This window comes from Colias philodice, chromosome 9 (genome assembly GCF_061535455.1).
Source record: "Colias philodice isolate Cphi_HAF_F1 chromosome 9, ilColPhil1 Martin Lab GWU primary, whole genome shotgun sequence".
Classification (NCBI taxonomy): Eukaryota; Metazoa; Arthropoda; class Insecta; order Lepidoptera; family Pieridae; genus Colias; species Colias philodice.
The window spans coordinates 13,157,471-13,181,143 of record NC_143094.1 but is presented as its reverse complement, the minus strand read 5'-3'; the positions used below and the strand labels follow the sequence as shown (position 1 = coordinate 13,181,143).

Sequence of the window (23,673 nt, the reverse complement as noted above, 5' to 3'; positions counted from 1 at the left end):
ATCGCGGTCGATTCACTAACATTATGTTGAAAAATACGGTGATAAAAGTCTCATTTCGGCCGAATCTATTTTCCGGAAGCGATTGATTTAATTTCAAGTTGCCTGAAATTTTAATTAAAATTAATTACGTTCCAAAGAGCAAAAAATTTAAGCGTTATCTATTCTATTAACTAATTCATGTTTTCAAGTTATTACCTGTGCAGGCTATTACGCCAATATTGAATTTAATCAATAGTAAGTACCAAGCTATTTTATCGACGTAAATATTGAAGTATTAAACCCGTCGTCATTGGATGAAACGGCTCGGTATCAAGTTATGTAATGTATATCCGACCGCAGGCCAGACCGGCTGCTAACATTAACATACTGCGAAGATGTTTCACAGTTCACACATTCCTTGCTAATACGATCAATAGAAATTAATAAAAAGCTACAAGGAATCTGAGAAATTTCGTAATGTCTGTTATAAATTTGCGATTAATTATCATTTGTTATCACCCCGCTCTCAAGTTTCCCATCATTATAGGAGTTTAAATAACCAAATGGAGTCATTATCCTATAACAAGCAATGTATAATTGCTTTATTTAGGCTTTATTTAAGTATTTATGAGGAATGCGCACAAATTATATCCATGAGGTTTTTCTGACAATACTTCTCAACATAATAATCATTATGAATGTAAAGCACTAAAATTATACCTGTAGCGAAATAATATTACCTACTACATATTAGTTTTAAACGCCATTTAACAGAAATTCTATTTCAAAATTGGCTCCACTTATCCCCCAATCACTTACTTACTGATTTAAGAAACAATAGTTCTAAGAAGAACATCTCTGCATAGACTGAACATCGAATAAAGAAAATACTAGTTCGTCAATATATTTCGTCTGGCAGTATCCGCAGCATGCTTACATGTATCCACCCTGGACTAGACCAAGCTTCTATAAATGATATCGTGATCGCAATCCGCGATCTGGGATCTGGCCATCTTTGCACGTTTGCGTCTGCGTGATCTCTCCGTCCGTGGTTTGACGTTTGTCTTCGTCAGCGCCGGTGCACGCGACGCGGCAATTAGTTTATTTTTTGCCGCCATAAAGTGTAAGGATGCCTCTCCTCTAGAGAGAGCAGTGTATCTTATGCTATCGATTAGATCGAACGATAATGTTCTTGGAGAAGGTACTTTTTTGTTTGTTCCTTTTTGCAATGTTCCATGTATCTCTTTGAATTCTGTTTCAAGCAACATGGTATCTTCAATGTTACTTTTGTTGAATCGTAAAAAATATTTTATCCTAAATGGCTTGCAAATCCCACTGCTTTGAATATCTTCCTGTTTGATTACTGTTTCCCCTAAAAGGTTGGCTCTATGTAAATCTTTTAATACGTTTATAAGCTTAGGTTTATTCATAGTTTATCCGCTTATGTTTAATTTAGTACGCTATGTATATTTAGATTTTAATTGAAAAGTTAGGCTTCCAATACATTGGAAAGTTATTAGAATTTAGATTATCGTTATTCTAAATTCTGTTGCTTTTTTCAGTATCACCAAAATTGTATGAGATTTCTGAATTTTGAAACGCTTTTATTCAGAATTTAATATCCTTATTATCAGTTATCATCCTCATCAAAACAGTTATTTCCTTGACATTTTCTTTCATTGAATACAAAACGTTTGCAGAGTTTGATCACGCTACGTATGTTATATTTAAGTACTTAAGGTGATGAATTAATTTTTCTAACATTTACGGCCCTTTTTAAACCTTCGTAATTTTTATATTATTAAAGTTGTCGTGATGAAAATTCTTGACAAGAAAGTTCAATAGTAACACAATACGTCTACCGTTTTAGAAACATGATTCCATGATATTTTCTCGATAGAAAAAAAATACAAAGTTGTCATTGTTATTTTTTTTTAATCTCTGGCATCTTCAAAATAACAAACGTAAAGTTACGACTTTTTGGATATTAACTATAAAATATACAGCCTATATGTCTACCGATTTAGAATTTTGAAATATGCGATGGTTTTGAAATAAACAAGAAATACTTGAAATTAGCGCGCGACCAGCCAATATAGCGAGAGCCGCCCTGTACCTTCCTAGTTCCTACCCCGATCGCTGCACGAGTCATTCCCGCTACGGCCGTCACACGGGGAACTTGTGTCGCTCGCGCAATCGTAACAAAGGGTGACAACACGATAAGACAAAATGAGACAAATGGGGACAATAAAGAAAATAAGAAGAAGAAACATAAAGGTTGGAGGAAAAAGAATGCTTACAATTGGAACAAATTAATGAAGTAAGTTGGTTTCATTTTAAATTTGATGATAATTGTATTATAGACGATGTTTGATATGTACCCCTGTTTTAAGTACATAACGAATGTGTAAGATTTTTTCATTTATAGCATAGATAATCTTTTCAGAAATCCGGAATCCAGAAGGAAAATAAACCCACTGATTGTTCACAATGTGAACCAACTCCTTCGTAAGTACCTTTATTCAGTCAAAAATGTATGTTATCAACGCTCTACTTTTTTTTATCGCATGATTCCATTTTTAGCAAAATGCAACAAAGTGCAAAGAAATAAAAAATCATGGTGAACTTAGTGGAAGTATGGTGGATGTAATATGGAACAGGAGCTCATTGGAGTAGTATTATATTTAAAAAAAATACGAAAAAATTTCAAGAATTACATTTCTTAGTAGGTGGTAGATAAGTATGTTGTTTATAGAATTTGATGTTGATATTTATTTCATTTATACTTACTACACCTGTGCGGGAAATTGCTTAGTACTAAAACAGGTTTATATTCATATTTACATAGTAATGTGAGTTTTCATTTCGAAAAATTTTGTGTAAGTATATTAAATTGAGTTCCTGGGTGACCTGGAAACACAATTGGGCCCGGAAGATGGCGCTGCAGTCACTCCTCCTAATCACATGAACCGATTTGGATGAATATTTGTGTGCACATTTCATTGTTGTGGGATGATTGGTTGATTCGTTTTCACATTAGCTAATATTATGTATTTTTGTTGTAAACTTAATTTAATGTTTATAATACATTATTATTGGTATAAATAAGCCAGTGTTCGTCTCACATTGCTGTACCTGCCTACCTACCCTACCAGCAGGGCTATTGCGTATCTCATTTGACATTTCATAGTGATGATAACTTTGCACGGTGCTCAACGATTTCTTGTCAAACCATGTTTTTCGTATTGGCTATTATAAGTTATCAACTGAAATGACGTCATGAGCACCAAATCAACTTGAAAGCCACCGTAACACATTTGACAGGTGTTTTTGTATCGATAGTTTATAAAGTGGTATTCCGTAAGCCAAGTGACCATCAAAAGGTTGATCACTATAATATTGTGAAAGGAACTAGTATTGAGCAGTGTTTTGTAAATTCTCAGTGATCGACACTATAATCCGGATAATTTAAATATTAAAAATATATTATCAAGATATAGGAAGAACAGCACGTATATGATTTAGCGTCTTATTTCAAGTGTTTCTATACTATTTTATGTATATTAAGAAAAGAATTTTTTAAGTGTATTAATACATAGCCATTTTATTTTTTCCAAAAGGTTTTTAGTGGGATCCATATTCCATATAATTTATAAAGTATGGCCCGTGCTTTTTTACTTGGATTTGCGGAAGAAGAAAGAAAGAGGAAAGCATTAAGATTTAAGAATTGAAAGGCGACGCTTACGTGATGCTAGTGATCCTGTGGTGATCCTTTACAGCTGCCTGAAAGAGAATTTATAGCGAATTTTCGTTTGACAAAGGCTGGTTTTCAACTGGTGGTGGAGATGTTGAAATAGGAAACATTTTTCTTCATTAAATGTATTAAGTAATAGTAAGTCTAAAAATATCCATGTCTTTTGTTTTTCCTTTTTTATGTGTAATTTATTACTGATGACTTACAAATCAATAAATTTACTATTCAACATTAATAATTATCTGTATTGTATTAGGTTTAACAGACATTAATAACTCATTTATAAATACTTAGATATACCTACATAGAAAATAATACAATTATTAATGTATATCTTTTCAGTTTCATTCCAAATTAAACATAATGTATGTGGATGCATCATTTGGTGGTGCAGCACATGATTCCTATGTTTGGAACCATTTTCATTAAATACTAAATCTTCATTTAATTTCTGTGAGCATCATATGAAGTATGCATAGAGTATAAAATATTATACCTGTTTTTAGGTGACTCAGGATATGCGCAATGGCTCTGGATGATGACACCAATATTAGGAGCATGACGGGACACCTGAAGAATACTATACCAACCTTCATTGCCGTGTCAGGAATACTGTTGAATGGTGTTTAGTGTTATTAAAAGCACGTTGGAGTTGTTTGTTGGCCCATAGAGTACTTCATTATGATCCAGTTACTGCTGGTAAAATAGTGAATGCATGTGTTGTTCTGCACAACATTGCAAATATGCAGAATGCCAAAATACCCGAAATACAGGCTTCTGATGCTGGAAGTGAACATATGTCTCAGGATTTAGGAGAGGATGCTATATGATGTTGAGGTTATACAAGATCTTACCAGAGAACAATAATTAGTACAGAGACTATGGAATTCAAGAAGATGATATGTATAATCTTTATATATAAAAATGAATCGCAAAATGTGTTGGTAAGCGCATAACTCGAGAACGGCTGAACCGATTTCGATAATTCTTTTTTTATTATATTCCTTGAAGTACGAGGATGGTTCTTATGTAGAGAAAACGTAAACATGTACCACGGGCGAAGCCGGGGTGGACCGCTAGTGTTAAATAAATATTTATTGTGCTTAATGGCTTAAAAATGTATTAGTTTTAACTGATAATTATTTATTCTTGTATTTGTGATTAAACATATTTTCTTACTTAGATAATATTATAGCTTCTAATCGAATATGACAATATTTCTTGTATAATTTATAAATAAATTATAATATGTTGTTAATGCTCTGATATAAATGTGATGTAGTTGTGTCAATTAGGTAATAGTTAAAACAAGGTATTAAAGTAAATAAACTTTTGATATCTAAAAAAATATTTTTTATTTATTTTTAACGAAATTTACACCATAAAGATTGTGTTCAATAATTGTTATTTTTAGTTAAATCTAGACAGTTATTTATGAAAAACTTAGAATAGAGTTATAAATAATTATTAATAATAAATTACATTAATGTATAGTATAAAAAAGAACAAAAACTATTTAAAATCATTTTAATTTACTAATATATATATTATATATGTATATCTTCCTGTATCTTGGTAAGTGATGCAGCTAATTTTTCTATAGCAGCTGTATGCCTTTCCTCAACAGCCAATCGCTTGCTTTCAACTCATAGGCCCAATGAGGCACTCTCTCATCTTGGCTTACTGAAATAACAATAGCATAATACTTAATTCACTTACATTTTCAAAATTAAATATTGTACTCAGTAGTTTCTTTGAGTAACTAGAGCAACTATTTTGGATTTCAATACATTAAAAAAATTGTCACAATTAATTAGATAAACTTGTTAATCAACTAACTAGGTATCTGTAGTTTATAGAAAGGTAAAACACATTATTACAATAACAAGTAGGTATATTTAAAAATAATGGATAGTTTAATGGGAATTAATAAAATAATATTTAATTCTCCTCAATTACTGTTTTCCGACAAATCTATCTAATTTAGAAGCTCTCATGAATAGTCATAAGACAATATAATAATTGTGCTTGAAATAAATAACTTACATTTTATTAGATGTATTTTAAAATAGATTTTTGTTAAACATTTCATAAAACTATACAAAGCAATTTAAAGGATACAAATATTTAAAATTTTCAAATTTATATATTTAAATAATTAATGTTAATATTTCTCTAAAAACAAGGGTTATAAGACTTACCTCAGTTTTATTCATTTGTTATGTACTGTTTCTAACTTTCAAATACACTTGTGTACACAAAACGACGACCAAAATTGTAATTGTAGACAGACCAAAATTCAAGTGTTATGAATTTAGCGCCATATAAGAGTAAACATTTCAAATCCCAAGTGTTCCGGTTAATATAACACGTAAGATTTAAATATGCTCACGTATTTATGGAATGTACGACCAAATGTATATATTTTTAATTTTGCTGCATAATGTCGATAAAAAATAGTGACGTTCGATGTCATCGTTGATAAGCACCGTAATACACCGTGACATGATGTCCACTTACTAAGATACGCAATACCAAATCTTTAAATTTTTAGTGGACATCAAAGTTCAGTGATCATCAAAACTATGTTGATCACTTAATGTGTCAAAATTAGACAATAGCCCTGCAGGGCCTAACTTTGTTCTGGCTATTTTATTTTGATTATTTGTAATGAATAATTACAATTATAATAGAGTGCAAAAAATAAATACATGCGTCAATATATTTTGTGTTTTTTTTAAAACATTTTTTTTATTTAAAAAAATATCATTCCGACCGCACCTATTATAACCTGTATTATTTTGTAATAAAGTAAACATTACGAAATAATAATAATTATTAATAATGTCTAAGAAGTTGTTAAAAAGAAGATTATTTGTTTATAAGCAAGAAAATAAAACCAATAAATCAACAATTAAATAAATGTATAACAATATTATAACTGTATGACGACTCCATACATGTTTGTCCCGAGTCGGCCAGCGGCAGCGCGGCGAGTTTGCAAGAATGACTTCGCGCACACCCGCGTTCGCGATAGCGAGCTATTAGACTCCGCCCGCCAAGCAGTGGATTTTTTTTTGTGTATCGTCTTAATTGAATAAATTATATCCACGTAACCTTGATGAAGATTACACAACATGAGTGTTTTTGCCCGTGAACCGATACCGTCCAGACGAAAGCGTGTTCCGACATGTCCTATCGCGCTGCGGTGACGTCACATGCTTCTAGTCAAATTACAAGACGAATTGACCATTACGGGACCGCAGACATGACAACGACAGCCGTAATGATGAAGATAATTTAGAGCCCATATTTGATTTGACGATCGGTGATTAAGGAAAAAAACTTGTTTCTTATTTGCACGAGAGTTCCACGAAAGTGTTTATTCTTTGTGCCATCTTACCAAATATCTGCGAACATATAAAGGATAAATTCATTATTGAAAATGGTGTTTAAACCTACGGATATCTGATAGATATTATATTGGATCTAGAAAATATGTCGAAACGTTTATTCGACCAAAACAAACATGAGGATTCCTTGGCCTTAATCTTGACCGTCTATAAAACCGGATTATCAGATTAGCTGGTAAAATGATCCCATTTAGAAGAGGTAAGATGAGACAGATAATAATTTGTAATTTATCTGTATTAGAACTTTAGAAGATGTAGGTGCTTGTGCTTGATAAATATTTTGCCATAAACTGTTGAGAACAGGTTTTTTTTCCAATACCTTCTACGCTATTCGAATTTTAGCTCTTCTAAAGAACTTGATACCCAAACACAACATTTGGAAAAACTTCATCATTTAAATTTTCCACTACATGATTAATGTGAAGTTAAAAGTAGGTACTAGATAAATAAATAACGGTATACCGTTTGTCCAATGTGTTACTATAATGGACGTCGATGACTCATTTGGGTCATATATTTTTAAGTACTTACGAACTGTTACGTTTAGTTTATCACCTAATTTTATGACTAGAAATTTGTTCACCATTGTAACTATCCTTAAATTATAACGCAGTGCTGCAATTACAAAAGACCAGATATTTTTCTGTAGATAAAATGTAATACTGCCTTTGAATATGTACAATAGAGAGAACGTAGTACAATATTCGCATACATAAATCGATAATACAACAACTTGGGAGTTGCGAGTTTTCATATTAATGTAAAGCTTTGTCTGAATTGTGAAGCTTCATGCCTAAATTCTATAAGAACTTCGAAAGATCCTAAAGTTTAAAATCAAAAACCATAGGTAATCAAATTATTAGGGATGTAACGATACCGATACCGATACCGATATATCGGCCGATATATCGGCAAGCCGATATATCGGTATCGCCGATAATAAATCAACCGATACCGATATTTTTTTATTAAATTTCTTTCTTTTCTTTTATGTTTTTGCATTGTATTCATTCATATTGTTTTATTTCTGTTTCTGTAATAGTGTTAAGGAAGAGCGGAACCTCCTGACACAAGCATTTTATTTGCTTACTAGGAGTGTTCCAATCACAAATTTGTTTATGTAAAGGAAAGAAATAAATAATTTTGAATTTTTTTAATTTTTAACGTGATAACGTTTTTAAAATCGTTTTAGTCGGGTGACATGTTCATAAACTTGTGTCACACCAAAACCTCACGAGCGCGATCGCAGGTATAACGAGAGAGAGACGGACCGATCTCCCGTTTCATCTCGAGCGCTGCCACTGCATTATGTTATCACGTAAACATCTCGATCGTAAACCTACTTTACAAACAACCAATTTTTTTGATATCAAATAATTCAAAAACCCGCGCCCAATGAACGATGCGGGAGGCCGCCCGCGCGTGCGCACTTTGTTTTCTGAAAAAACTCTACCAATAGTAAAATTTTATTAGGTACTGATTATATGTATATCACTTAAAGTTTAACTGACTTCGTAAAATAATAATACTAAAATAAATGGTTTTGTTGTTTTTTGATTTGGCATTTTTAATTAAAAGAATACGATTAACAGTTGTCTCTGTTAAATGCTGGTAACTTTTTATGCATAATTCACTATTTATTTTTCTACCAAGCCATCGATATCGGTATCGGTATCGGTATCGCCGATACATTACTACAAATATCGGTATCGGTATCGTATCGGCAAAATCATGTATCGTTACATCCCTACAAATTATATTAAACAGACGTAAAGCAATTATCTGCATGTAATGCCTGTAACAATATGATTATGTACAATGTTATATAGGTACACCGGATTTTAATTTAAATATAGTCTACCTAGATCGGTTTAATATCGAGCTGAATACGTTACCACAGCCAACGTGAATACGGTCTTAGCTCGGTTGCGGCGCTCGTTATTTATTGAACTGTAGTTCACATTATACGCTTTACAGGGCGCTATATATTTTTAATCTCGCTTCCAATCTTCTGTTGGAAGATCATAATAATTAAAAACTCTGTTGCGGAATGGTGCCTCCATTTTTAATCAGCTTTCTTTGGTTAATAGTGATAGAAATAATCGTCTCGTAGATAATATTGTAACTATGAATTCGGAAGGTCTGTCTTATATTCAGAGCATTTTTCTTTTTTAGGTTTCTTGGCTTTGGTTAATAGAAGAAGAAATAAACTTGTTTTTTCTCTAGTTGTCTGATGTGGAGCTTTTATTGAATTTCAATATTATTGTACATAATAAAGTTGGCACATGGGAATTATCTAGCAAAATTCGCGTGAAAGGTGAGGAATTTACGATCTCGCTCTACTCACTTCGTCTAACAGAGGCAAGGAATTTTTAATAAGCAAAGACCAAGGCGATTGTATTCTATGAAAGGGTATATTATGTTTCAAGGAAAGTACGTTTGTTAGGGTTCCGTAGCCAAAATGGCAAAAACGGAACCCTTATAGTTTCGTCATGTCCGTCTGTCCGTCTGTCCGTCTGTCCGTCTGTCACAGCCGATTTACTCGGAAACTATAAGTACTACAGTGATGAAATTTGATGGGAATATGTGTTGTATGAACCGCTACAAAAATATGACACTAAATAGTAAAAAAAAGAATTGGGGGTGGGGCCCCCCATACATGTAACTGAGGGATGAAATTTTTTTTTTCGATGTACATACCCGTGTGGGGTATCAATGGAAAGGTCTTTTAAAATGATATAAAGTTTTCTAAAAAACATTTTTCTTAAAGTGAACGGTTTTTGAGATATCAGCTCTCAAAGTCGTAAAAAGTATGTCCCCCCCCCTCTATTTTTATAACTACGGGGTATAAAATTCTAAAAAAAATAGAGGTGATGCATGCTAATTAACTCTTTCAACGATTTTTGGTTTGATCAAAGTATCTCTTATAGTTTTTGAGATAGGTTGATTTAACTGTAATTTATTATATTTGCTGCTACGGAACCCTTTGTGCGCGAGCCCGACTCGCACTTGGCCGGTTTTATTAGTTTACGTGGGCTCGGTTTCACATGAATTGTTTTTAAATTTACATGATGTAATTTAGGCTCCTTCTAACGAATAGTTTATTTGAGTTTAAGCGATGCAGACTGGGATTATCATTCCTTTACCATTTCCTGGGTCTTTCACATTACGATCTTTATTTTGTCTCTTATGTCAACTTCATTGCGATAAATTTCGCTTTGCCTGAAAAATATCGGTTATTGACTATCGCTGTCGTCCATATTGTTAAGAATCATAGGATACTGTTTAATCGTTTTTCATTAGGTAGTGCTAGTCACTACCCTTTTTTGCAATTGTTTTCTTAATGATTTTACAATTTCTAATTTATAAAAACTTTATTTGAATCAAAAACATTTCAAGTGATATTTTATCATGAATCCTACTTATCGTGAAAACTTTGTAGATTAGTTCTACCTACATTAACGTAGTTAAGCAGTAAGACTCGATGACTCGGTACGCAGTAGTTTTGCCAACTTCTGTATTTGTAATTGCCAAGATCATGTTATTATAATCACGTCTATTAATTAGCGAATTCATTAAATCACTGGTTATTTATTTAGCAGCAAGCGTAACAAGTAACAATGTAGACTGTTTACTGTATTTGGTCACGAAATGGCTGATCACGAAGTCGATTTAGCATAAATAGATGTAGTACTTTGATTAGTGAATGAATTATTACAATGAATGATATGTACAGTTATTGTTTATTGTCAATTTATTGTATTGCTTAGATTTTTGGATATTATCTACTACAATTTGCGTTTAACAATTCGATTAAAATGGGGGGATCTAACCACATAACAACTAAGCCTGCGTTATCATTTGTCATTATCACAATTAAATGCACAAAAAACGAAAGTGTAGAAATCTATTGGAAATGTGAAATGTTTTTGAACCATTAGCAATTGTGATTATTATGCAAATAGAAATAACTGCACTACTTACCCACTAGTAAAGTGTGATTGTAGTGTTTTACAAAAACCACAGTAGTTATGTACCCATATATGCAATAGCATGGTATATTCTTATTTCTTTATTAAATACAAGACACTGCTACAAAATAATGGATTTCCTGTACCTATTACTTAATAATTTAAATAGATAAATATCTCGTTCTCTGTAAAATGTATTCAATTCGAAAAATGCTACGCTTACTCGATGGCAATTTAGAAAGTGTTACATCACCAATGGGCAATGAGGCCCGCCGATCAGCAGACAGCCGGCAGACGGGAGAAAGGCTGCTCGGTGCGCCGCGCCGCGGCCGGTCGGAGGGCACTGCTTCGCTGTTTTTGATAACTGATAAACTATGGTTTATGGCTAGTCAAGAGGATTTTGCTTATTTAGTTGTCTTAACTCTAAACAATAAATTTGAGACAATATGATAAACATTTGAAAATGTTTATAAATTTCGTACTTAATAGAAATAAAAATGGTGAACATATATATATTTAAAAGACTGCCTCTCTTCTACTAAAGCAATGAATCAGTGTTATTTTATAATTTCAATGATCAAAAAATAAACAAGAATTAATAAAAGTTTAACATTTAGGTTATAGGTAGTTAGCTGAGGTATAAGTGTTCGATTGACGGGTCATTTCATATATTCAGAAAGTTCGAAATCGGCTCAAAAATATTTTTCGAATATAATACGGCTTGAATAAAGTCTGCAAACATTGTTCTGTTGTATTTTTGTTTACTGAAAATATTTTGCGAAACCTGCCAGTTATTCACTGTCGAATATTAATTGAAAATGTTACAACGCTCTATGTTACTTTAACACACGTCACATGTTTTTTCAACATTCAGAAATAAAATTTAAAGACAAAAATAATATCCAAGCAAGCTAATAAAATAACTCTTCAATCCCATAATATACTAATAGATGGAAATGTAAAATCAACACGATGCACTAAACAAACATGAAAACAAAGACGTGTGGATATTAATTGCAAACGGGATATTAATTGCAAACGGATTGATATCTCGTAACTATAATATGAAACAGTGGTGGCATTGAAAGGAAACGTTGAACCGTGACGCGGACGGCTTGCCAGATAAATGGCATTGTGGGCTGTGGGCTGCCTGTCGACGGGGCAATCTTGCTTATTTTCAATTAGGTCGCTTTATACGTCTTTAGGAGGTATATGTCCTTAATGTGATTTAAGTAGTAATAGCACATCCCGGTTTTGACTGAATGGAAACGGATGAAATAATGTTTTAGCCCACGCACGATAAAGTATTGGAATATTGTCGATTTGCATTTGGCTCTTGTTACAAATATTCAAACGATAAATCTTCATTTTTATTTAATGAACAATAACAGGTAGATTAATCATGCTAAAAGGCAATCGATACAATAAAATAACTGACCGACTTTTTTGTCGACCGTACAAACGAAAGTGCATACTTGTGAAATTGTTATGCTAATTGTTAGCGCAAATGCACACATCTAAAATATCTGGTTGAAATTGGAAATCTCAAGCAGTATCCGCAGAACAAATGGTTATATTAATTCAGCGAGCTTTCACCGATACTATAATGGGTTTGGAAAGCACGTAGCAACAGAGAGCTCGCGGAGGGTCGATAAATCCTGCCTCCTGTCGCGTGGGCTGCTCCGGCGTAAGAGGGCTGATGGTGTTGTGATTGTTGCCGACTTGTGCGAGGTGCGTACTGTGTAGGGACAGTAACGAAGAAAAAAGAATAAATAGATGACTTTCAGTAGGTATGTTTTAATTAGTTATGTCCTGTGTAATGTTATTTATTTTATTTTTAGAGTGAAAACTTGTTCCTCTGGGCATTTAGATAAATAAGGTGTATATCTGCTACTATGTATTATGTATTATAAATCCGATTAATTTGTATGAGAAAATATATGTAAAATGAAAATTCTATATTTTTTTCTTGCGATGATAAAAACTTGAAGCGGGTCGAGCGATAACGTGAAGTGCACACGAGAGATGGTGTGCTGGTTGTATAATGTGTAAAGTAAATCGTAATGTTTGCCATTTAATAATAACTTAACAACGCAAACAATTATATTGGCGTGCTATTTTTAACATATCTATTTCAAGAACCGATTTAATGGCCGGCTAAAGAGGTCATTGCTGGCACTAGCGTAATTTACCTCGTAAGTTGTATGATTAAGGATAATAGGTCGTTCGCGAGACTCAAACTGTTCAATCTGCGCTTTCGGAGAAATGTTCACTAGCGCAGTTATCTTTCTCGTATTGAATGCTGCCTTGTAAATTATCGCTAACGTGTCAATTATGTAAATTTTCTGCTTTGGAATCGATGTGCATGCGTTCTAAAACGGTCTCGTTGCAGTATGGTACGATTTTCTGGCTTATAAAGAAAATATGCAGTAATATCTTACAAATGTAATCACAAAACGTTCAAGTATAAAACAAAGCAAGCCGTACTGAATTAGTATATCACACGCCAGCTCAGTCGGCAGGTTTCTACTAGCGCACTTTCACCGCCAGTGTCCCATTTACCAATACCGGGGTGGTTCGTGGTCCGTGGCACGCCCACGTCCATTGTTGGACTTGCCACTGCAACTGCACTTGCAACTGTTTCTGGACCCCGAAAAGCTGGACGATATATCTAAGGATTTCATCCAAAGATCCCATCAAAGTTTTAGGTATGATGGAAATTGTAATAAAAAAAAATTATCTCGATGGTAGAAACAAAAAAATGCATTGAAAGTGTCCAATATACATTCTCAAATTTGATGCATTCGGTAGTAAAGAACATGTGAAGGCATTGTGAAGGTGATAGTTTTCTTCGGACCAAAGCAAAAAACGTCCACTAGCTCTTAAAAGCAATGTTCGGTTTGTAAATCTTTGCATATAGCCTAGCATCTCCGTGCCCGCTGTCCTGACGCGCCTTATTGTAATTTATAGCCGTACATTAGAAACCGATCTCTTTGCTGTACATCGTAATGATAAGGTCGCGAAAACATCGTTATTTATTGGCCAATCTCTGGGTCGGTAAAAATAGCTTTATTGTGATCGTAACGTATTGATTTTGAACACAAACAACTGGATTTATTTCTTTCCAATGATACCGTTTATACACAAATAAACGAATATTCAAATATCAGAGATCAAGATCATCTTTGGGTTACAAGTTCAAAATCTAAATATGCACGCTCTCGGCAAATCCGCCTACTCATTTAATTCTATTTTATCATGACTACGACGTAAAATAATAAATGATTTGATAAAATGTCCATCCTAATGTGACTTTATTTAGATATTATTTATTAACGAAGCTTTGCAGGTCATTGCTCCAGTAAGTTCGTGGACAAAAACTAACCATTTCCCATAGAAATTAGATTGTTTCACGTGATATGAGCAGCGATCGTTAAATTAAATTAGTCATACAACTACCAATAAATTATAAAGATTTCCCTTGTTGTAATTTTGTCATAATCCTATGACAATTCCCCTGCGACGTGTAACCTTATTTCCAGTATTACATTTTCTACTTCAGGTAAATTAATTTTATTAGAAACTAGCGGTCCGCCCCGGCTTCGCCCGTGGTACATGTTTACGTTTTCTCTACATAAGAACCATCCTCGTACTTCAAGAAATATAATAAAAAAAGAATTATCGAAATCGGTTCAGCCGTTCTCGAGTTATGCGCTTACCAACACATTTTGCGATTCATTTTTATATATAAGAAGATAATGGTTCATTACTACTTTCTAATATCATTATAGCTCCACCGTTTCATTACCAAAAACTTTATATACTTAATCCAACGATTCCCAGAAAAGAAGTGCAACTATATTAGTGACACATCGTCTAATAACGATAACTCAAAGTCCTCTACAGACACTTAAAAACGTAAGCAATACAAAGCTGTAGGTACTCCGGTAACATAATATTTAGCAGCAGGAAATAGCAGCGATTAACCGGAATGGTCTCACCTCACCCTCCCGGGAGAGGAATGCTAGGTTCCCTCATTAAGTGTTACACCGAGATTAATTGCCGCGGTTATTTTAAGGCTTTACCGGTACTGGCTATGGCCTTTCATTGGTCCCTTTGTTAAGCCTTAGATATGTAGTGAACCTTGGGTTAGATTTCGTAGTGGATAAGATTCAGTAAGGGAACTGCTAGTGCTCAAATTTAAAAGAAATTTATTGTTATTCCTATGACAGATTTTTGTTGTAGGTACATTAAAAATTTCATACTATTAATTTTGATAAAAAGAGGAAAAGTGAGAACACGCCATCAGTTATTTATATTTTAGCACCATAAACTTATTTGTTTAATATTTCACGTTGACTACTAAAAATAAACAACAATCTGTTATAGAATCACGTCCTCAATTACATAAAAGTGCCTACACTAAACCGCATCATGTCCTAAGCTGCACACACGCCCAGTGTATTTATAATTTCTTCCACGTTAGCAACTCCTTTAATACACACGGTACTTCAATTATGGTAATGAGATCGTTACAGGCGTGATTCACCATCCGTCCCCGTGGTGATTCATGCGGTGATGCGGCCGATGTGTGACTGTGTGTGACGATGTAGTAACCATTGTACGTGCTGGTCCTTCTGTAAAGGCCTGTCTAAAGGACAAGGGAAAGCTTTACAATTTGGGCGGATTATAGGTAAGAAGGAAGTAAACAATAATAGTGATGCAGATGGATTCTCGTGGTGGAATAATTGCTAAAATGCCAAATTGGATAGCAGAAACGTTGTAATGAACGCAGGAGAATTATAAAGAATAATTATGCGGGTGATTGGAATGCTAAAATTACAAATGCAAACAGCATTAAGGTTGTTCCTTTAAAACTTATATTTTTGTTACCTACATTTGTTTAGTATTTTACAACAGGAAACGCGACGATCGTTTACATACAAAAACACATCTGACCAGATTGAAAATGAATATGTTATACCCAGTTATAACAGTAACCAAGCACGCTACCAAAATTTGCATTAAGAAATTGATAAAATCGCGTGTCCGACGATACCCATCATTACATTCATGAACGGCACCGTTATTTTGCGTATGTTTTTGCGACTTGAGCAAAAAGTGCACAGCGCCGGCGCGTATTGACGCGAGACAAAAAGTACCAAGATTTATATGGTAGTGCCGTAGTAAACACGAATCGAGTATCGGCAGATGTGTTTTTATCTAAACGAAAACTTATCCGAGGATTTATTACTTTAAATTGCGGTTAAACGAACGATACTGGCTGCGCACTTGGTAATTTTCGACTCGAGTTGCGGAGCTCAACTGCAAAGTGGGAATTACTCATGTTCGAGCTGACTTGCACTAGCTTTCCAGTTTTATTGAGGTTTAGTTACAATATCTGTTGGGTTGTGATGCCAGTAAACATCCGTAAATGTTAGAATATTTTAAAACATTACTCCATAACTATGAAATCAATATTGATTGTCACTATGTTTACAAAACACTCAGAAGTCTCGGAATTCTCGGCGATTGAAAAAATAATGGAAGAACAAAATATGTATGTAAACGTTGCGAAACTTGACACTTTTGTATTTGTTAAAGTTTGCCGACAACACACTGTTCATCGGTTCTGCGAAAATCTTTTAATGTGTTTAAGATGTTACGATGTTGTTCATTTATTTTACTAGGCAATAATCTACTTAAGAGATTTGGATAATCCGTTGTTATAAGGCATTAAATGTTCTCGTTGTTAGTAAATAAAACATTTTACAAGAAAGACCATGTTTTACGAACAAATAACAATTAGGAGACGATAATCCCGAAACTATTGGTAAAGCCATTGAACAATTTCAGATAACGTCTCTAAAGAATTTTTTGCGACGCTAAGTCCCAACCTATAAACTTGGTGAAATTGAAGTTTCATGAAATGAAAGGCTTTTAGGCTGTGCCCTCTGGCTGTGCTCCGTTAACCTACAAAATAGTTCTAAAGCGAAGCCGCGTGCGTCCCGAGGCTAAAGTCTTATTACATTACCACAAAATTGAAGATTACTCTGCAATCAGGGATTCAATCTTGCAATTGGCACGGTTTATCAATAAGATTCTTTGAGTGTTGTTATCCATAGTACAATGATTTATATAACTGCTAATCCTCTACAGCAATAACTTAATTTTACATCCAAATTATGTACATACCTATAATTGTACTTGAATTTATTAAACATGATTGTGTTAACTTTGAAAATTAGATTTTCCATCGTCACCAATTTTGGGCGTTTACTCCTTCGCGTCCTATTTTCAACAATATATCAAAGTCAAATTAATATTCCTCTTGTCAATGATAGTATTGTTCACGATTCTGACTCATGTAGCAAAATGAAATTATATATTTCGGCGTCCAAGTGGAAAGTTTTACGCTAAGTTTGTACCTACGTAGATAAGTGAAAATGCACCGATAAATTTATTGAATAATGGCATGCTGTAATAAAATTTAATACGTATTAATTTTCCTCGGCAGTGCCATGATGACGCAGAATGTTTTATCACCGATCTGTACTATATAAAATGATACGATGATATAGCATGTGACGTATGGCGTGCGAATTTTTCCTAAGGTCGACGGGTTTGTACTGTATCAATTTGCATGTATGTAAGTGCTCTATTTCTAGAACAATAAATGTGTAAATTTCTGATCACTTGCGGTTGGCAGTGACTGGCACGAATTTTAGGAAAATTTTGGTAATTGTCTCTAGAATTTCGACGAATTAAAAGCCTTGCAAAGCAGTAATAAAAACGCGTTTTTATATAAATTTATACGTTATGTTATAAATTCTGGAAATTTTCTGCATGCATTAGCGCACCACAAAATAACAGCTGTAATAACTATTTATAGCGAACTACACACCGGCAAGTGGCAACAAATTACCCTCATCTCTTTTATTTATTAGACGCTACAAAGTGTCTCGATGTATCTACGAAACAATCAATCGCATTTAATCCGAGAGCCCATCGAAATGCAAACGTAGCAACACTTGATTATAAACGCACAGATGGTCCAACGTTATAATTTATTCCCCTACATCGGTGGCTGATAGTGACAAATCGTCCGCAGAGAGTTGGGGCTACGTGACTCCGTGGCCGTCGGCGCCCCGGCTGCAATCGTTATAGGCACCATGACTGGCCCAAGCGTTTGACATTTTTTTGAAAATCATCTCCTTTTGTCATTGTTTGCGTAGCTGTGTGTTATTGTAGTTGGTTGATCTTATAATAATACAAGAACGCCTCTGTGTCGGTTTAATATTTTTGTCGTTCATGAAGTTAATGCCATTTATATTAGAATATTTAACTGTATTTTAATTACTTTACTCTTGTATTTAATAGATGTTTGATAGCGAGTCGATGCTATCTACGAAAGATACTCGCGCGTACGGAAATTGTTAATAATATTTGGCAATATGTGACGACAATGTGAACGCTTTGGCGCAGAAATATTCCACAGAGGGCTCCATCCCAACAGAGCCCGCGTAATCGGATTACCTTATTATGGAAACAGAAAACGTTTTATTTGCCGCCTTTATCGAAACATAGCTACAAGGATTAATTTTGATTTATTAGAAAAGTGATTTTTTTTATTATTTAATCCTATTGGAATGTTGGTAAGAATGGGAATATAGTCAAAAGAACCAAAAGATATTTTAATTAAGGAAACCCTGTTATGAAGCCATGTATCACCAAAGTCATTATGCGCATCGCGAACTATAAATATAATGAAAGATTAGGGCAATAAACGTATTTTGGAGCAGCCACTAATTGGCCAGCGGCTGGTGGAATCGGCCAAGGTCCCCGGCTTCCAACGCGTGACGTCACGCCGCGGCCGGCGTGAGGCAGGTCGTAAAACATGATAACGATATCAACTATCGCCGCGGTTACTGTACTCTAGTTAAACGTGCAGTATGAACTATAACGTACTTGCTACATATTGAAATGGAAAAGTGTTTTGTTGATTTTCCTTCAAGGCATTAGGCAACAAAGCGATGTTATGATATTATGATTTTTAGGTAGGATAGTTAGGACGCCAGAGAGTGATATAGGCTAGGTTTTTTAGACCGCGGTAAAACATCTAATTTCTATGAAAATTTCCTTTGACAAACCTGGCGAAGCCGCGCAGAATAACTAGTTTCTAGTATATGTAAAATGTTCTATGGTATTGTATTCCCAAGCTTCTCTGAAAGAATTACCTGGAATGTTCAAAACGTAGTTAGCAACATTTTGCTATTGTTCCACTATGCAGCGTGGATTTAACAATTTAATGACGGCACTCTTATACCGTCTGGTGTTTTAAAACGTAATTTTCAGTGCGTTTATAATAAACAGTAGTTAGATCGTTTTTGTGAATAGTATAATATTATATTATGAACGCCTTAGTAATTGGTGGTACTACGTTTTTGTGGATATTTTTATATTATCTGTTTGTATGTTTTATGTTAAGATTTATTTGAATTATTTATTTGTTGAAAAGGTGACACCTGAAATTGCTTACAATACCATAAAGATCTATCATAATTGGCCGTTAGTGGCAAAGCGTGGGGTACTGAATCTTCAGGACTAATAATTGGCGCTTTCGATTGACGTCACAGACACTTGCGCACACAACCGCCATGTTTACGGCTGACGTTCGTTTTCAGTTTCCATGCTGACTTTCTAGATCGTAAATTTCGCCAATTCTTTGATAATAATAGACGTTTTGAATGTTATAGCGTCGTTGTTGCATAATGCATTGGATGAGTTGTGATGCTTGTTGTTTTCGATGTATGGATGTTTATTTTTGTTGAACGAACAGATGTATTGTTTTCATATTTTTTAATACTGCTGCGGTTCAACATGCATAAGTAAACTTGTTGTTTGGATGAACAAAACGGCTTTGTTTTGTATAACCAACTAAAATTCATCGTCAAATAAAATTCGAAACATGTATTGTATTCATTTAAGTGGCGTCTCTCTATAGAACTATTTATGCGAAAAATAGATAAAGCAAAGATTAAAATACAAGTCGCTAGCTAACAATGCTAGCGACTATATCCATACTAATATAAAGCTGAAGAGTTTGTTTGTTTGAACGTGCTAATCTCGGGTACGACTGGTCCGATTACAAAAATTATTTCGGTGTTAGGTTATCCATTCATCGAGGAAGGCTATATAATTATCACGCTAAGACCAACAGGAGCGGAGCACTGCGGGTAAAATCGCGGAGCACAGCTATTATGAATATAAAGGCTATCAAGAAATGGCAGTTACCATTGTGTAATAATGGTCTTATTTGAGACCACTTAAAATCGTATTTTAATTTGTACGTGATAAGAGTGTATAAAGCATAAATAACGAAAAATAGCGATTGACGAGGGAATCACGGCTGTTGCTTTTCGATCTATTTTATTACCCTCAGGGACAGGAAAATGATAGATAGGGTTTTCGTACAAATGTATCTAATGCCCGTTTCTAAACATAGTTTATATAAATATGACCTAGATGTTTGTAAACTTGTCCTATGATAATGACCTACGCTATTAAATCAATGTAGGTAAATTTGTAGTAGATTGTATTGTGATTGTAGATTGTGACCATTTGTAGTAGTTTATGGACCATATGTAGCTTGTAGTTTTTGGTCTAACATCTTATCAACTATTTTCTTTAAGTAAAACGATCTATCTATACTAATACTAGCGGTCCGCCCCGGCTTCGCCCGTGGTACATATGAAAAATAGATGTTGGCCGATTCTCAGACTTACCCGATATGCACAGAAAATTTCATGAGAATCGGTCCACCCGTTTCGGAGGAGTATGCAGACTAACATTGTGACACTAGAATTTTATATATAAGACTAGCGGCCCGCCCCGGCTTCGCCCGTGGTACATATGAAAAATAGATGTTGGCCGATTCTCAGACTTACCCGATATGCACAGAAAATTTCATGAGAATCGGTCCACCCGTTTCGGAGGAGTATGCAGACTAACATTGTGACACGAGAATTTTATATATAAGACTAGCGGTCCGCCCCGGCTTCGCCCGTGGTACATATGAAAAATAGATGTTGGCCGATTCTCAGACTTACCTGATATGCACAGAAAATTTCATGAGAATCGGTCCACCCGTTTCGGAGGAGTATGCAGACTAACATTGTGACACGAGAATTTTATATATAAGATTATAAAGCTGAAGAGTTTGTTTGTTTGTTTGGTCGTTTCGGTGTTAGATAGCCCATTTGTCGAAGAAGGCTATAGGCGGGTGCAAGAGCAATGCAGGTGAAACCGCGGAGCACAGTTAATTAAGGTGATGAATTAATTTTTCTAACATTTACGGCCCTTTTTAAACCTTCGTAATTTTTATATTATTAAAGTTGTCGTGATGAAAATTCTTGACAAGAAAGTTCAATAGTAACACAATACGTCTACCGTTTTAGAAACATGATTCCATGATATTTTCTCGATAGAAAAAAAATACAAAGTTCTCATTGTTATTTTTTTTTAATCTCTGGCATCTTCAAAATAACAAACGTAAAGTTACGACTTTTTGGATATTAACTATAAAACATACAACCTATACGTCTACCGATTTAGAATTTTGAAATATGCGATGGTTTTGAAATAAACAAGAAATACTTGAAATTAGCGCGCGACCAGCCAATATAGCGAGAGCCGCCCTGTACCTTCCTACCCCGATCGCTGCACGAGTCATTCCCGCTACGGCCGTCACACGGGGAACTTGTGTCGCTCGCGCCATCGTAAAAAAGGGTGACAACACGATAAGACAAAATGAGACAAATGGGGACAATAAAGAAAATAAGAAGAAGAAACATAAAGGTTGGAGGAAAAAGAATGCTTACAATTGGAACAAATTAATGAAGTAAGTTGGTTTTATTTTAAATTTGATGATAATTGTATTATAGACGATGTTTGATATGTACCCCTGTTTTAAGTACATAACGAATGTGTAAGATTTTTTTCATTTATAGCATAGATAATCTTTTCAGAAATCCGGAATCCAGAAGGAAAATAAACCCGCTGATTGTTCACAATGTGAACCCACTCCTTCGTAAGTACCTTTATTCAGTCAAAAATGTATGTTATCAACTCTCTACTGGTTTTATCGCATGATTCCATTTTTAGCAAAAAGCAACAAAGTGCAAAGAAATAAAAAATCATGGTGAACTTAGTGGAAGTATGGTGGCCGTAATATGGAACAGGAGCTCATTGGAGTAGTATTATATTTAAAAAAATACGAAAAAATTTCAAGAATTACATTTCTTAGTAGGTGGTAGATAAGTATGTTGTATAAAGAATTTGATGTTGATATTTATTTCATTTATACTTACTACACCTGTGCGGGAAATTGCTTAGTACTAAAACAGGTTTATATTCATATTTACATAGTAATGTGAGTTTTCATTTCGAAAAATTTTGTGTAAGTATATTAAATTGAGTTCCTGGGTGATCTGGAAACACACTTGGGCCCGGAAGATGGCGCTGCAGTCACTCCTCCTAATCACATGAACCGATTTGGATGAATATTTGTGTGCACATTTCATTGTTGTGGGATGATTGGTTGATTCGTTTTCACATTAGCTAATATTATGTATTTTTGTTGTAAACTTAATTTAATGTTTATAATACATTATTATTAGTATAAATAAGCCAGTGTTCGTCTCATATTGCTGTACCTGCCTACCTACCCTACCAGGGCCTAACTTTGTTCTGGCTATTTTATTTTGATTATTTGTAATGAATAATTACAATTATAATAGAGTGCAAAAAATAAATACATGCGTCAATATATTTTGTGTTTTTTTTTAAACAATTTTTTTATTTAAAAAAATATCATTCCGACCGTGGCTTTGCCCGCGTGGAATTAGGTTATATCGTGAATCCTGTTTTTTCCCACAGAAGTGTTCAGTTCGGATAAAAAGTATCCTATGTGTAAATCCAGGCAATTAGCTATATTTTATCAAAATTGGTAATAGTCTTGACGTGATTAAGTAACAACTAACAAAAAAATATACAAATTAACATCCAAAGTTTCGCATCAGTTTTACCGAGTCAAGAGTGGAAGATATCACTAATAAGTGATATCTTCCACTCTTGACTTTGACTGAGAAGAATTAGGGTTTATAACTTCTTTCAGAAATAGTACCTTTCATTTCTGGGCATGATGTAATATCTACGTCAGCATCAAATTCTATCTAAATCAATTCAGTAGTCCGCGTTATTGAGTACCATTTCATTTTTTCAGAGTAACAATATTTTTTGTTATTTTAAAGATTATTTATAACCTGTATTATTTTGTAATAAAGTAAACATTACGAAATGATAATAATTATTAATAACTAGCTAAAAAACCCGGCTTCGCCCGGGAGTTGATATGAGATGACGTGGTAGAGTCGAAATAAAAAAATAAACTATGACGTAAAAAGTAAAAAAAAAGTTTATTGAAAACGTTTTCTCATTATTTATAATACTTGTTTATAAACAACATTTTTCATTTTATTGTCCGGAGTATATATAT

The 23,673-nt window shown here is 34.1% G+C and overlaps 2 protein-coding genes and 2 long non-coding RNA genes across 4 annotated transcripts in view; 2 read left to right on the top strand and 2 right to left on the bottom strand.

Annotated features, from left to right (window-relative positions):
- The window catches only part of LOC149486210 (uncharacterized), a 493,671-nt gene that overhangs the window by 215,730 nt on the left and 254,268 nt on the right, over positions 1-23,673 (bottom strand). The gene's annotated exons all lie outside the window — the stretch shown is intronic.
- Positions 1-23,673, top strand: part of Madm (MLF1-adaptor molecule) — an 87,352-nt gene that overhangs the window by 6,759 nt on the left and 56,920 nt on the right. The window lies entirely within an intron of this gene.
- LOC149486221 (uncharacterized) lies at positions 1,166-23,111 on the top strand. The gene is made up of 4 exons (XM_089698557.1): positions 1,166-1,180; positions 2,079-2,299; positions 22,145-22,206; positions 22,281-23,111. The coding sequence occupies exons 1-4, from the start codon at positions 1,166-1,168 to the stop codon at positions 22,319-22,321; spliced, it is 339 nt and encodes a 112-aa protein (XP_089554683.1). The 3' UTR covers positions 22,322-23,111.
- Positions 5,074-6,359, bottom strand: LOC149486222 (uncharacterized). Its single transcript, XR_016316109.1, has 2 exons — positions 5,935-6,359; positions 5,074-5,416 (listed from the first exon to the last, which is right to left on the bottom strand). It is a non-coding gene; the product is annotated as an uncharacterized LOC149486222 (long non-coding RNA).

Excerpts from the sequence above, each read along its gene's own strand:
- LOC149486221 (XM_089698557.1), top strand. Across the intron at positions 2,300-22,144 it reads AATTGGAACAAATTAATGAA|AAATCCGGAATCCAGAAGGA; the intron begins GTAAGTTGGTTT and ends TAATCTTTTCAG. Across the intron at positions 22,207-22,280 it reads CAATGTGAACCCACTCCTTC|CAAAAAGCAACAAAGTGCAA; the intron begins GTAAGTACCTTT and ends TTCCATTTTTAG.